Raw genomic sequence first — 16,463 nt, forward strand, 5'->3', positions numbered from 1 at the left:
AGTAGGTTCTGGGAGTTCTTCTACTCTCCATGAACGCCATGGGGGCCCAGACTTGCGATAACTTGGTCCAACAGGCTGTTACTTGCAGTTAGTCTAGGCGCATCATAAACAGGGTTTAGGTAGCTTGCTTAACGAGCATTTGGGCTGTGTTTATGAGGACGGGCTGCTGCTGTTATTGTAAACCCACCGAGAAGTAATGGTCGCGGGACAGGACCACTTCTAATAAGTTGGGTTCAAGCTCCCGTGTTCCTGCCACGATATTGTGACCCCGGATTCTTTTTTAAAAAATATATCGTAATTTTTATTTACAAAAATATGCAGTAGGCTGTTTTGATAGTGGTGAAATATATGTAACATTAAAAAGGGGGTACCTGGCAATAACCATCGTCACCACAGTAACCACCTTCACTACACACCATCTTCATCACTGTAGCCATCTTCACTACACACCATCTTCATCACTGTAGCCATCTTCACTACGCACCATCTTCATCACTGTAGCCATCTTCACTACGCACCATCTTCATCACTGTAGCCATCTTCACTACGCACCATCTTCATCACTGTAGCCATCTTCACTACACACCATCTTCATCACTGTAGCCATCTTCATCACTGTAGCCATCTTCACTTCACACCATCTTCATCACTATCGGACCAAAACTATCGGACAAGACAATGTATTACCATGTATGCTAAAAGAAGTGACACAAACCCTCAGCTTACCTCTAGCAAAAATCTTTAATAATTCAAATGCACGGAGAAATTGCCCACCTGCTGGAAGAAGGCAAATGTAGCATCGATTTACAAGACAGGAGATATAAGAGAAGTCACTTAACTGCAGATCCGTACTATTCACACGCATCCCTTGCAATGTTCTTGAGAGAATAATAAGAATATGACGTAATTACACCCCAAGAGAGAGAATTAGGTGTGTACCCGAACATCAACATGGCTTTAGGGAAAGGAACTCGTGCCTGATTGGATATAGTAAGAAAAAATAAGGTAGGGCATCGAAGGTTGGTCACATTGTGTATGTCTGGGCTGACATACACACGTTGAGACATTACAAGAGATTGCTACAAACTCCTTGAGAGGCAGGCGGGAATAAATGGAAGAGAACTTATTTTGGCAAGAGAATACCTAACAGACGTGAGTCAGAGATTCACAGTGAGGGATGAGAAGTCAGTCTGGCGTGAGGTAACAAGCGGAGTTCCTCATGAATCAGTCCTGGGACCCGTGCTGTTTTTCGTTTATGTCAATGTCCTATATTTGAGGCCTGGTCGACGACCGGGCCGCAGGGACCCTAAGCCCCGGAAGCACCTCAAGGTAGCCTCAAGGTAAGGTAACGGGAGTTATCTTATATGTCGATGTTTGCAGACGATGCAAAATTAATGAGAAGAATTGAGACAGATGAAGAATGTTAAATTCTTCAAGATGATTTAGACAAGCTGCAGAATTGCTCAGACAATGGCTACTGGATTTCAACACCAACAAGTGTAAGTTAATGGAAACGGGAACACGCACTAAATCAGAGAGGTAGACGATGAAGGGAAATTTCCTCCCAGTAACGAAGACAAAAAAGGACCGGACGGCGCCATTCAAGTGTTAGGTAGAACCTGTGGCTGACATACTCGTGAGCACATCACGGTCGAAAGTGCGTTTGTCTGGGGAGTCCACGGATGCGAATTTGAGAAGTTCACATTGCCTCAAAAGAAAATGAGACAGAGGTGACATGATCACGACATACAAGACACTGAAAGTCATTGACGGTATGTGTGTGTGTGTGTGTGTGTGTGTGTGTGTGTGTGTGTGTGTGTGTGTGTGTGTGTGTGTGTGTGTGTGTGTGTGTGTGTGTGTGTGTGTGTGTGTGTGAAAAAATATAGTTGGTAGTTAGTAACAGTTGATTAATTGACAGTTGAGAGGCGGGCCGAAAAAGCAGAGCTCAACCCCCGCAAGCTAAACTAGGTGAATACACATACACACAATTCTAAACTCAGGAATCTGTACACCAGTGCATTCACAGTTGAGAGGCGGGGCCAAATAGCCAGAGTACTGAGTACTCAACTAGGTGAGTACACAAACACCAGCACACACACACACACACACACACACACACACACACACACACACACACACACACACACACACACACACACACACACACACACACACACACACACACACACAGGATCATACACACACATATATACACCTCCCCCATCCCACAATTACAGGCTTTAAGAAGCAACTGCTGGTTAAGCCAGAAATGTTTGCCATGAAATCCCAATTTACTATTTTAGTTAAAACCAGGATTAACCCCTAAACTGCTCAATTTCAGTAAGAACACTGCTCCTACATGAGCAAATCTGAAAATAATACGGACAAAATATATATTTTTAGTTTCTTCTTTGCAAATGAGTTAAAGATATGAAAATAAAATGAATGTAACATATTCTTCGTGAATATACAGAATTTCACACTAATTAAATTCTGATATTGCTACCCCCACCCACCCTCCATCTGTCTCTCACCCATTCTCCACCTACCTTCTCTCTCTCTCTCCCACCCTCCACCTTCTCCCCCACCCTCCACCTTCTCCCTCACCCTCCACCTTCTCCCTCACCCTCCACCTTCTCCCTCACCCTCCACCTTCTCCCTCACCCTCCACCTTCTCCCCCACTCTCCACCTTCTCCCTCACCCTCCACCTTCTCCCTCACCCTCCACCTTCTCCCTCACCCTCCACCTTCTCCCTCACCCTCCACCTTCTCCCCCACTCTCCACCTTCTCCCCCACTCTCCACCTTCTCCCTCACCCTCCACCTTCTCCCTCACCCTCCACCTTCTCCCTCACCCTCCACCTTCTCCCTCACCCTCCACCTTCTCCCTCACCCTCCACCTTCTCCCTCACCCTCCACCTTCTCCCTCACCCTGCACCTTCTCCCTCACCCTCCACCTTCTCCCTCACCCTCCACCTTCTCCCTCACCCTCCACCTTCTCCCCCACTCTCCACCTTCTCCACGATATGATCTGGGATGCAACATATACCAAATAATAAGAAACTAACGGAAACAAGGAATGGAAGTTGCACTCCTAGTGAAAAGAAAGCGGAGGTTTAAGGAATTTGAAGATGATAATGAAAATGAATATTCCGATTAAACCACTGGACCTCTGGCAACAATGGTAATGTTCCACCCGCCCCACCTCCCCCTCCAACCTCACAAACACCAGACGAGCCAGACTGGACTATGAGGACACAAACAAAGTATGCATAGACAAACTGCAATGGTCAGCAGGCAACAGCAGCACTGAGAATGAGAGTTAATCTTGGCCCACCTAAATTACGGTGATAGATTGGGAAACGGGATCTCCCATGGTGGGGAAGAAGCCTAATCAGCAAAAGTAGTGAAGTTCTGGGGTCAGATTCACGAAGCAGTTACGCAAGCACTTACGAACCTGTACATCTTTTCTCAATCTTTGGCGGCTTTGTTTGCAATTATTAAACAGTTAATGAGCTCCGAAGCACCAGGAGGCTGTTTATAACAATAACAACAGTTGAATGGCAAGTTTTTATGCTGGTAAACTGGTTAATAAATGTAACCAAAGCCGTCAAAGATTGAGAAAAGATGAACACGTTCGTAAGTGCTTGCGTAAATCTGGTCCCTGGAGAGGAAGTTTTTAACATGTAAAATGTAACACTAGGGTAAGGGAGATGCACCTAGTTCACTGCATCTCTGCTTAACTCAGAACAAGGATGCTATTAGAAAACTCCGAGCATGCAGTACCACTGAGAACCAGCTACGGCTGAGTCCTGGGATTTGAGTACACTGTTGAATTAAAAGCAACGGGTCAAAGAGAGGAGAGTAGACTACAAAAAGGGAACCGCGTGAGAGAGTAAAAAGAGCATGTAGGAAGTGTGCAATGGGACGGTAGAACATGGTGGGAAGGAAGCCCAGCGAATGACTGACCAGGTCAAACACAGATGCAAAGAAGCTGAAGAGGAATTCATGCCAACAATAGGGGATAAATATTGGAGGGAACACAACAACCCCTGGTGCAAGGCACAATATTGGAGGGAACACAACAACCCATGGTGCAAGGCACAATACCTACAACCTGACACAAACCATGAGGGAGGGGAAAACACACACACACACACACACACACACACACACACACACACACACACACACAACAACAACTAGCACAACTAGGCAAGTTGTACTTACCTAGTTGTGCTTGCGGGTGTTTGAGCTCTGGCTTTTTGGTCCCGCCTCTCAACTGTCAATCAACTGGTGTACAGGTTCATGAGCCTACTGGGCTCTATCATATCTACACTTGAAACTATGTATGGAGTCAGCCTCCAATACATCACTTCCTGATGCATCATTCCATTTGTCTACTACTCTGACACTTAAAAAATTCTTTCTAATGTCTCTATGGCTCATTTGGAAATTGAGTGCCCAAATGAGTCATAAAGACATTAGAAATAATTTTTTCAGTGTCAGAGGAGTAGTAGTAGACAAATGGAATGCATTAGAAAGTGATGTGTTGAAGGCTGACTCCATACACAGTTTCAAATATAGGTATGATATAGCCCAGTAGGCTCAGGAATCTGTACACCAGTTGATTGACGGTTGAGAGGCGGGACCAAAGAGCCAGATCTCAACCCCCGCAAGCACAACTAGGTAAGTACATACAGTACTTTAGTGTAGGTAAACTCTTTACAATCAGACCCATGTACGCTTAATATAAGTCTGATTAATAATTCAGAAATTAATTACTGTATTTTGTAGCGTATTAAAATAATTTAAACCTTGTCTGACGTAATAATTAGATAATTACAGACTATAAAGCTTCACACGGATATAATAATAAATATGTTGTGTGTGTTGCAGGTATGTGTGAAGGTGTGATGTGTTGCTGGAGGGTCGCCAGGCTTCCCGCTCTTCTCTATACCGCTCCGAAGCCTAGTGAGTCTCACTGTCACCGCCCTTGTTCAAACCCCTGTGACTCAAGTTTCCTTCTGTTCTCTTGTTTTGCTTTGTCTTGTACTGAATATGTTGTCTTCTTAATCAGTTGTCCAGTGAATCTTGCATGTCTTTATCGTGTCTCCTTGATTCCGTCTCTCGCTATGTGTGGTAAGGCTCAAGTTCCATAGTCTTTCCTCTTAATTTAATCCTCACAGTTCTGGTATGAGCCTCGTTGCTTAGCTCCAACCAATTCAATTCACCTTTGTTAACTTTGGGATTATTCTAAAGGACTATTCTTAAAACCATTTAAGACCCCTCCTTCCCCAGGTTCCTAAATGGTTGTCTTATATTTCGCATTTTCCCCTTTACTGATATTTTTACCGTATTTATGTTAGTCGCAAGCTTAGTGCCAGAGATTATCTCAACTCATAGATCCTTCTCGTTCGCTGCTCCTAGGTATCCTTTCTCATTTATTTCATACTGGTCAGTTGGTCTTGCTGCTCATACCTCAATACTTACTCCACAAACACCATTGCTACACTTACCTGAGTTAAAGTCTAAAACCCATTTCCCGACCGTCCCTCAAGCTTATAACTTACAGGCTTATTCAGTGTATGTAGTGAATGCAAAACAATCATTTACGTATACTAAGAATGGTAAAGGCCCTAGTTCGGACCCTTGTGGTACTTCACTTAATTGTGACCTATTTCCTACTCTGAGGTTTTATCCCTCCCAGTACCCATTTGTTTCCTGTCAAAGAGGAACCCAATTACAGCAGCGCAGCCTCCCAGTTTCACCACCCAGATTCACAGGTTTGTATAGTACACAAGAACATCAAAATTGAGAAAACAACAGAAGGCTCCATATGAGGCAGGTCCAATTTGCATCCACCCTAACGCATTCATATATATGTTTAACCTACTCTTGAAACAATCACGTTATCCAACGTCAAAGTTCGTGTTAATATATTTACCATCTTATTAAGAAAGAACTTTGGAGCAGGAGGGTCAGAGACCGGGCCGCGGGGACGTTAACCCCCGGGAAACAGTACAAAGGAAGATTGGGGAAATGTGTGGGGAGAGAGAGAGGGGACCGGGTACACTAGCCTGGGGGGTTCTTTATTTTCTTGCCTGTACAAGTGTGTGTTTACCTCTGTCATGGCTGGTATTTCCCCTGTGAGGACGTGGGTGATGAAGTTGTCATATTATGTTGCCTGTTATGGCAGTGTTCTCTCTCATCTGACGGCTCTCAAGTGCATTACCTGGCCGGACATACCTGTCTCCATATGTGTGTGTACTCCCCTGCTTGTTCTTACTTGGTCGACCGATGTGTGTGTGGGTGTGGGGGGGAAAAGGGAAGGGGGGTTATGTGTTGGAAGGGTGTTTGGGAGGTGTTGGTGCGGTGGGAGGTGTGTGTGTGGGGGGGGGGGGAGTGTATGTGTGTTGGGAAGGTGTGTGGGAGTGTCATGTAAGGCATTACAGTGTTTACATCTACAGCAGATAAAGCCCAGGATGATTTATTTAGAAAGTGATGCTTCGTGGCCCTCCTGCCAAACTCAGCATGCTGTTTTGGCCCTCCACCTCCCTCACCCTCCACCTCCCTCACCCTGCTCCTCCCTCACCCTCCACCTCCCTCACCCTCCACCTCCCTCACCCTCCCAACTCTTGTTGTGACCCCCAGAAAAATATGAATAAATAAATAATAATAATTTAATAATAATTCATTGTGTCGGGGGACAAGAAGCCAGAGTGTATTCACACGTTAGGCTTATATCGAGGTCACCCCCCCCCCTAGTCTCTCAAATTGATATGGCTGCGGAAGTGCTTATGAGTGTGTGTGAATGCAACCCGAACTCGACTCAAGTCCATTACATTCAGCGGTCGACCCCACAGACGAATTCATAAATTTTAACATGCTGTTCATTCAAAACGGGAATTTTCGCAAGTATAAATTAATATTATAATATATTAGCATATTGTGTATATATAGGCATAGGTTAGGTTAGGTCAGGTGTTTAGGTTCTGTTGGCGATTATTTGTATTTGTAGTACGTGGGTGAAGCATTTATAGCGAAGTGATTCGAACAAAATTCGTCAGTGAAGCACTTGTTCCGGATATGTTCGAACGTCACTAGTTGTGAGTCGTGTGTATACCGCTTTTCATTCATAAAGAGCGGGTTTGGCGGGTGCATGGAATCACTTTTGGATCTTTGTTTGGAGGATGGACTGGTGACTCGGCTGTTTATGAAGTGGTGGGTGGTTAACACAGTCTGGGACTCCGGAGCCAGATTTACGAAGCAGTTACGGAAGCACTTACGAACCTCTACATCTTTTCTCAGCCCGTCCTCCAAACAAAGATCCAAAAGTGATTCCATCCACCCGCCAAACCCCCTGTTTATGAATGAAAAGAGGTTTACACACGACTCACAACTGATTTCGTTCGAAGCACTTCAAGTGCTTCACTGACGAGTTTTATTCGAACCACAACGCTATAAATGCTTCACCCACGTACTACAAATGCAAATAATCACCAACAGAACCTAAACACCTAGCCTAACCTAACCTATGCCTATATATACACAATATGCTAATATATTATAATATTAATTTATACTTGAGAAAATTCTTGTTTTGAATGAACAGCATGTTAAAATTAATGAATGCGTCTGTGGGGGCGACCGCTGGATGTAATGGACTTGAGTCGAGGACGGGTTGCTTTTCTCAATCTTTGGCGGCTTTGTTTATAATTATTAAACAATTAATGAGCTCCGAAGCACCAGGAGGCTGTTTATAACAATAACAACAGTTGATTGGGACGTTTTCATGCTTGTAAACTGTTTAAATAAATATAAACAAAGCCGTTAATGATTGAGTAAAGACGTACACGTCCGTAAATACTTGCGTAACTGCTTCGTGAATCTGACCCTAGATTGTCGGTGTCTCCTTGACCTCCAGCTCATTAACACCCTCAGTGGTGTTGTGGAAATACGTTATTTGATTATACTGTGATCGTGTATTCTACTGTGATTATACTCCGTATATACTCTGTGAGCCGCGCCGTTCGTACAGCAACACAAATTGCTGTACCAGCGTTCCTGTCCTCTCTTCAGTGGCACCGGACAACCTGCTGAAAGAAATCCTACCGGATTTAGAAATTTCCCTGTAAATCTTCCTCTGATTTCATCATATCGCAATTCTTTGATGCGGGACGTCACAACGAAGGTGGGTCCTTGGGTTATACATTATTAGAGTTAGGCTTCTGAAAAAGAGATGACATAATTTAGACATTTTTACATTTATAACACACATTAAACATGTTAAACATAAATAAATATTACTTTCCTCCCCCCTCCACCCCCTTGTCTACCTCTCCCAGTATAAGGGAGAGGTCACACTCCCCATTCCCGTTTACGGGCTCACCATAGCCTGTGCTACTGGAACTTATTGTACGGAGTAGCTGAATTTAAAACGACAACATCCCTCCCTTTGTCTACCCTTCCCTTCTCCTTCTCCCACCGTCCCTCTCCCGTTGCCCCCCTCCCCCTCCCCCCCCGTCGGAACTGTCCCAGCCCCGTCCCGTGTGAGGGGTGAGACGCCACTGGCGTTATAAGGAACAGGAATAAAAATTGCAATACTATTTTCCTCGTGGAGGGAAAACATTGAAGAAAAAACGGAAAAGTGTAGAAATTTCCATATCTGGCTAGTGGAGGGGGGGGGGGGGGAGTGGGGGATGGAGGGGGGGGGGGGATGAGAGGAGAGGGAGGGTCCCTTTCACTACCCTCTCACACCCGAGACCTCTCTCTCTTAGCTCCTCACTCTCACACTTAAAACCTCCTCCCTCATCCCCCCTTCTTCGCCCCCCCCAACCCACCTGCTCCCTCTCTCACCCTCCTCCTCACTCTTAAAACTTCTCACTCTCACACCTAAATCATGTCATATTCACTGTCACACTCAAAACCTTTCACGCGCTCATGCTTAAAACATCTCACCTTCACCCCCCTCACACTTCAAACAGCTCTCCCTCACACTTGAAACACCTCACACTTAAAACCTCTCACTCCTCACACTCGTAACATCTCACCCCTCACCCTTCTCCCAGTCCCTCCTGACCATCTGTGGCCACCTTGACCCCCATGCTGGCCCTGGCCCCTGACGTGTGGTGCCGGGGCCACCCCTGGCCTGACAGGTGAGGTGTGCGGCTCTACACCGGCTTAACAGAATAATTATGCCAGAGACCTCAGTCTCACCGGAGCGGGGCGCCCGGCTTGGCACAGATTTACCCACCAAGACGCGAATGCCACCCCTTGGTCGACCTTCTGCTGAGATGATTATTCTCTCGCAGCTGCTGAGAGAGGGTAGGGGGAGGAGTAGTTGTCGCGGTGTTGGGTGAGAAAGAGGGTTGGCAATGTCGACGACTGTAATGGCTGCCTCAAAGATGGTGGTGGTGAGGCAGTAGATGGATTTAGGAAGCACTGTGTTTTGCTTCTGCGCGGGTCCCCGACCCTCTGTAGCAGGCCGGCCATGTGTTACTCATATCACCATGAGTACGACTCACGGTGTCTCGGGTGGTGGATCAGTACTCATGGCTCGTATGTTGACTTCACGAGGTTGTATCTGCTGTCTTTTGCTTCTCCCTCTACATCCCTAAATCTCAATAGTAGTCTGATTTGAATTGTTGCTGTGCGCTGTCTTAGATAATGATTTAGTGATCTGTTGGCCAGTGTGAGTCGTGGTGGGTGTAGATTACCCGTTGATGGTGACCACAGGCAGGTAAGGTGGGAGGGTGAGAGTCGGGGAAAAGGGAGGGAATAGGGAGGGAAAGTTAGAGAAGAAGGTAAGAGGAAAGGAGATAGGAAGAGGAGGGAAGGAAGGTAGTTTGAGATTGGGAAGGAATGGAGAGTGGGAGGGGATGTAGCTTTATGTAGGGAAGGGATGGGAGTAGTTTGAGGTTTGGAGGGGGGGGGGGGAGGGGCGGAAGCATCACACCACAGCTAATATTGACACGTGTGTGGCTGGCGGCCAGGTAGCCGTACCTATTATATTTGGACACTGGCGGCCCTCGCTGATACAACACTGGCAGGTCCCTTGTTGTACTATTGCTGTGTAGGGCCCACTGGCACACACACACACACACACACACACACACACACACACACACACACACACACACACACACACACACACACACACACACACACACACACACACACACACACACACTAAATGTGTGTGTGTGCTTACTTACACACTTACTTACACTTACACTTACACTTACACAAGGGAAGGGGGAAATGCGCTACGGAAAAAAATTAAAATATAAAAACGGAAACCAAGTACAAAACGCCGTCAAATCATAACATAGAACGAAAAAGCAATGTAAAGGATTTGGATGTCGGAAGACTTTATCTTTAAAGAACACAATAAAGTAGCCGTCACAATTGCAAGAAAAATGACAGGTTGGATAAGAAGAACTTTTTAAACTAGAGATGCTATACTAATGATGATACTCTTCAAGATACTAGTGATCACTAGAGTGGAATACTGTTGCACAATGACAACCCCTTTCAAAGCTGGAGAAATTGCTGACCTGGAGAGCGTGCAGAGATTTCTTTACTGCTAGAATTCACTCAGTAAACATCTAAACTATTGGGACCGACTAAAATGCTTAAATCTATATTCTCTTTAGTGCAGGTGGGAGAGATACATAATAATTTACACGTGGAAACTAGTAGAGGGGCTGGTCCCAAACCTGCACACAGAAATAACACCACATGAGACCAGGAGGCATGGCAGGATGTGCAGAATACCCCCGTTGAATGGCAGAGGTGCAACAGGTACTCTGAGAGGTTGTCTATCAACATCAGAGCCCGAGACTGTTCAACACGCTTCCACTACACATAAGGGGCATAACTGGCCGACCCCTCACAGTGTTCAAGAGAGAAGTTGATAAGCACCTCCAAAGGATACCTGATCAATCACGCTGTGATTCATACGTCAGGCTGCGAGTAGCCGCGTCCAACAGCCTGGTTGACCAGTCCAGCAACGAGGAGGCCTGGTCGAGGACCGGGCCGCGGGGACGCTAAGCCCCGAGATCATCGCCAGGTAACCGCAAGATAAGGCAAGGCTGTTGCGTGGGGATGGTGTGTGTGTAAAGTGGAACTTGAGACAAGAGCGACACATTTAACCATTAGCGCGACAGATTACCTGAACTGTGATGCCGCATAATTAATGTCTCTTGTCATTAGTGTCAGGATGATTGCCATGGCGCAGTGTTTACAAGTTGTCAGCCTCGGACTGTCAGCACTGGTCAGCCACCACTCCAGGAACCCCGTGGTTAGTCAGCCTCGGACGGTCAGCACTGGTCAGCCATCACTCCAGGAACCCCGTGGTTAGTCAGCCTCGGACTGTCAGCACTGGTCAGCCACCACTCCAGGAACCCCGTGGTTAGTCAGCCTCGGACGGTCAGCAATAGTCAGCCATCACTCCGGGAACTATCGGACTATGCTGTAGTTTCAGATCGTATGCGTTAAGCGTCGTGCGACACCAGCTGACACTTGACGTATCGGGAATGTCAGACGGTCATCCAGGGGGTCACTGGACGTATTGCTGAACTGTCACTGATAACAGGTAGTGACTGATATTGGTGTGAGGCCCTCCAGTGTGAGGCCCTCCAGTGTGAGGCCCTCCAGTGTGAGGCCCTCCAGTGTGATGCCCTCCAGTGTGATGCCCTCCAGTGTGACGCCCTCCAGTGTGACGCCCTCCAGTGTGAGGCCCTCCAGTGTGAGGCCCTCCAGTGTGATGCCCTCCAGTGTGATGCCCTCCAGTGTGAGGTCCTTCAGTGTGATGCCCTCCAGTGTGATGCCCTCCAGTGTGATGCCCTCTAGTGTGAGGCCCTCCAGTGTGAGGCCCTCCAGTGTGAGGCCCTCCAGTGTGATGCCCTCCAGTGTGACGCCCTCCAGTGTGACGCCCTCCAGTGTGACGCCCTCCAGTGTGATGCCCTCCAGTGTGAGGCCCTCCAGTGTGAAGCACTCCAAGATACCACTACAGAGGTGACGTCACCTTAGGGGCCCTGATATGACATCACTTCCGTCAGGGGCCTGAATAGACGTCACTTCTCTCGTGGAGCAGATATGTCGTCACTGTCGATTCCTACTACCATTTTGTATGTAGTGGTCATATCACCTCTTTCTCTTCTCTCTAAGCTTAGGCATATTTAACACCTCGGACCTGTACTCATTGTTGTTGGCTTTCACAGCTACGAGAACAAGTTAGAGGTGTTAAATATGTCAAAACTAGAAGATAGACGAAAAGGAGGAGATATGATCATTACATACAAAATAATAACAAGAATCGACAAAATTGACAAAGGAATTCTTGAAACCAGTAACCTCAGGAACGAGAGGTCATACATTTAGACTAAGATAGAAAAACTTCCGAAAAAAAGTTAGAAACTTCTCTTTTACAGAGTGGTAGACGGTTGGAATAAGTTAAGTGAGAAGGTGGTGGAGGCTAAAACCGTCAGTAGTTTCAAAGCGTTGTATGACAAAGAGTACTAGGAAGACGGGACACCACGAGCGTAGCTTTCATCCTGTAACTACACTTAGGTAATCACACACACGTGCTTGATGGGGTTCTGGGAGTTCTTCTACTCCCCAAGCCCGGCCCGAGGCTAGGCTTGACTTGAGAGCTTGGTCCTCTAGGCTGTTACTTGGAGCGGCCCGCAGGCCCACATATCCACCACAGCCCGGTTGGTCCAGCACTCCTTGGAGAAAACTATCTAGTTTTCTCTTAACGATGTCCACGGTTGTTCCGACAATATTTCTTATACTCGCTGGAAGGATGTTAAACAACCGCGGACATCTGATGTTTATAGTGTTCTCTGTTTGTGCCTATGGCACCTCTGCTCTTCACTGGTTCAATCTTGCATTTTCTTCCATATCGTTCACTCCAGTATGTTGTTATTTTACTGTGCAGATTTGGGACCTGGTCTTCCAGTATTTTCCACGTGAATATTATTTGATATCTCTCTATCGTCTCCTTTCTAGTGAGCACATTTGGAGAGCTTTGAGTCGATCCCAATAATGTAGGTGCTATATCGCGTCTGTGTAGGCCGTATATGTTCTCTGTACTCCCTCTATTTCAGCAATCTCTCTCGCTTTGAAGGGGGAAGACACACACATACACACACACACACACACACACACACACACACACACACACACACACACACACACACACACACACACACACACACACACACACAAACACCTTCCAGCACTATACTGGACGTGTTCTCCGAGAAAGACGGAACATTTCTCCACTCTTCCTAACTCAATAACTTGTAACACAGGAGAGGACAAATTGCCTGCCAGTTGCAAGTATCTTTCCCGCCGTGCTCGACGTGTCAACCATCTCCAGGTGGCTGGGCATCTCTGCACCAGCATCTTTGTTTACCCCGGTACACAGTGCACTTGTATCCCTCTCTCCCTCTCCTCTCTCCATCCCTCTCCCTCCCTTTCTTTCTCTCTCCTCTTGACATTGTTCCCTCCCTTCCTTTACGTTACTTCTCCCTTCAGTCCTTCAGTCTCCATTCATTATTGCTCTCGTGGCTTGTCTCATCCCTTCCTCTGATCTCTTTTCCTCCCCTCCCTTCCTCTGATTACGTCTCCGTTCTTCCTGATGGACAATCGGACTCGGTGATCAGCGCGCACTTTGCTCTGATTGACTTGTCGACACTATGAGGCACTCTGATTGCTACTGTACTTAGCTGTGATTCAGTGACACAGCAATTCCTCGAAGAGGTGAAACATTATAATTTCAACAACATGACGATAACAGCACCACGCAGCAACACCGGGCACCATGCAGCATCAGCACCATACCGCCCTAGACACTGTAACCGTCCCTTCCCCTCCCCCCAGACACCGTAACCCCCTCCCCCCTTCCAGCACAGAGGCTGTCTGTGCTGATGCATTTTTCGGGTCCCACCACCACAACATCTCCCCTTATTTGGGCCGCCTGGTGCTGACCTTTTCCAATTTATCTATAAGCTCCAATTTTATTTCACTTTATTTCACAGCTTCCTTGCTTGTGTCCCTTGTTGTACTCGCCTAGTTGTGCTTGCGGGGGTTGAGCTCTGGCTCTTTGGTCCCGCCTCTCAACTGGTGTACGGATTCCTAAGCCTATTGGGCTCTGTCATATCTACATTTGAAACTGTGTATGGAGTCAGCCTCCACCACATCACTGCCTAATGTATTCCATTTGTTAACTACTCTGACACTGAACAAATTCTTTCTAGTGTCTTTGTGGCTCATTTAGGTATTAAGTTTCCACCTGTGTCCCCTTGTTCGTGTTCCACCCGTGCTAAAGAGTTTGTCTTTGTCCACCCTGTCAATTCCCCTGAGAAGTTTGTAGGTGGTTATCATGTCTCCCCTTACTCTTCTGTTCTCCAGGGACATGAGGTTTAGCTCCATTCGCGTTTCCTCGTAGCTCATACCTCTCAGTTTTGGGACTAGTTTGGTGGCATACCTCTGAATCTTCCCTAACTTTGTCTTGTGTTTAACTAGGTATAGACTCCAGGCTGGAGCTGCATACTCCAGGATTGGTCTGGTGTGTCGCTGGCACTCGGTCCACCCACCAGAGAGAACGAGGCAGTTCTCAGTGGTAGGAACCACTGGGAGAACGCGGCAGTGGGAAAACGAGGTCACTGCTGTGTTCTCAGTGGTCATAGTAGTCTACAATACTCACTTGCTGCCCCTCAAGTGAAGATTGTACACTCATAGGTGGGAATTTCCTCGCGGAACACGTAGCGAGGACCCCCTCCCCCTGGAAGGGGAGGGGGGACTTTACGGAACTTGAACAATAAACCCGTATCATTTCACCGACCAGACAAGTGCCCTTCAGTCTTCCTTGTGTGTGACGGGCCGAGGCTTGTGTGGGAATGACGCACTTTCCTAGCTTCTGAGTGTGTGTGTGTGTGTGTGTAAAAGAGAGAGAGAGAGAGAGAGAGAGAGAGAGAGAGAGAGAGAGAGAGAGAGAGAGAGAGAGAGAGAGAGAGAGAGAGAGAGAGAGAGAGAGAGAGGGAGGGGGGGGGGAGGGGGGGGGGGGGGGGAGCGAACATTTGTGTGCGCGCGCGCAATACCTGTCTCCCTAATATAGCGTCGCATTTTGACGCATACTCTACCTAAAGGCAAAAATCGTCGTACCAGAAAATGGTAGCGGCTCGCGAAATTGACATACTGCCCCGTTATCTGTTTTGGGTTCTCTGGCAGGTTAGGATAAGGGCACTTTAGTACGACAGAGTCTTGACATTGGGAAACCTTAGGAGGACGGGCTGCGCACATAGTATAAAGAGACCCCTTACCTAACCCCATATTGACGTAGTGACCTCTGACACCTGTCTTCCTAGACGCTGGGGGTGCCAATAACTTCTCCCCACGCTCAGTTTGCATGCTGGGAGCAGCAAAAGTCTGGCCTAGCCTAACGCATGTGCTAGGAATCAAGGCCTAACCTCCTAGCCCAGAGGGGGGTCTGGAGAGGTGGGAAACGGACCAACATGTAGCCTAGGACAGTGTTGTTAGAGGGGACTAACACTTAGCCCGGTTTGGGTCCTGGGGAATATTATCCCGTCAAATCATGTTCACTTCAAATTCAAATTCAAAGACTGTTCATTTGTACATTTATAACTGGGTTAGTTTCAACAAATTTCCAATAAATGATTTACCTGTCATAATAATAACATGTAATATCTGTTATTATATACTCTATAGCCGAGATTTCTTATACGAGGCTATATTTATTATTGATTAAACAATCATTACACTTCTCAAATTTAGTATCGGAAACTTTGTTCGTAACAACTTATATAAATCATTACAACAATGCTGAATTTCGTTATTAAGTATGTAGTCAAGCCAATCCCCATTGTATATTTAGTAAATAAGTTCTAAGACCTCAGTACACAAGTTGTGGAACAGATCTCTAACCCAGTTCATAGAGTTGAAAAGAAAATGTATATATGTATGAACTAAAAAATACTTTTTGTTTTAAGTTATTGTTTGATTATTACCATGGTTATTTTTAAGCGTTAATGACTAGGCGTCAAACGTCAGTGACACTGGAGTATATTAGATTAAAGAATCTCACCGGGCTTGTCTATATCTGTGATACCTTGAAACAAAAAGTCAACCAGTGAGAAAGATCTCTGGAAAAGCCAATGGAAGCTCCCCAGGTGATAACTCAGCCAATGGGAGTGTGCCTTGCGAGGTGAGGAGGCGCCACTCTGAGAAGAGGCGGGAAAGGTTTCTGGTTGCCGCGCTGGAAACGGAAAGATGCGTCGCCCTATAACAGAGAGAAGTGACCTCCTTTGTGCAATTTGATGTTTACAGCGCAAATTTTATTGTATCGGGAAAGGGACCAGAATGTAACGAGTGTTCAGCAGCGCCAAAAGGACGATCCTCTCGTGCTTCTACTGGTATACAGAGGGGAGAGGA

General features: G+C 46.6%; 2 protein-coding genes across 6 annotated transcripts in view; one reads left to right on the plus strand and one right to left on the minus strand.

Annotated features, from left to right (window-relative positions):
* Positions 1-16,463, plus strand: part of LOC123760617 (Shaker cognate w) — a 333,004-nt gene that overhangs the window by 248,728 nt on the left and 67,813 nt on the right. Inside the window, exon 1 of one of the 5 annotated variants that reach the window (XM_069328295.1) lies at positions 4,896-4,973. The exons of 3 other annotated variants lie outside the window; for them this stretch is intronic. The gene's annotated coding sequence lies outside the window, so the exon portion shown is untranslated. Of the gene's footprint in view, positions 1-4,895; positions 4,974-7,960; positions 8,194-16,463 lie in introns of those variants that run through there. One more of the 5 variants, XM_069328294.1, reaches the window with a different exon arrangement.
* LOC138367247 (BTB/POZ domain-containing protein KCTD9-like) lies at positions 11,586-15,137 on the minus strand. Its single transcript, XM_069328658.1, has 3 exons — positions 15,113-15,137; positions 12,154-12,226; positions 11,586-12,012 (listed from the first exon to the last, which is right to left on the minus strand). Exons 1-3 carry the CDS (start codon positions 15,135-15,137, stop codon positions 11,586-11,588), a joined length of 525 nt encoding a protein of 174 aa, XP_069184759.1.

The sequence above is a fragment of the Procambarus clarkii genome, chromosome 21 (assembly GCF_040958095.1).
Source record: "Procambarus clarkii isolate CNS0578487 chromosome 21, FALCON_Pclarkii_2.0, whole genome shotgun sequence".
Lineage (NCBI taxonomy): Eukaryota > Metazoa > Arthropoda > Malacostraca > Decapoda > Cambaridae > Procambarus > Procambarus clarkii.

Coding starts and splice junctions, on each gene's coding strand:
- LOC138367247 (XM_069328658.1), bottom strand. CDS start 15,137: ATGCGACGCTATATTAGGGAGACAG. Junction 12,227..15,112: donor ACGCTATATTAGGGAGACAG/GTATTGCGCGCG, acceptor TTGTTCTCGTAG/CTGTGAAAGCCAACAACAAT. Junction 12,013..12,153: donor CTTAGAGAGAAGAGAAAGAG/GTGATATGACCA, acceptor TCACCTCTGTAG/TGGTATCTTGGAGTGCTTCA.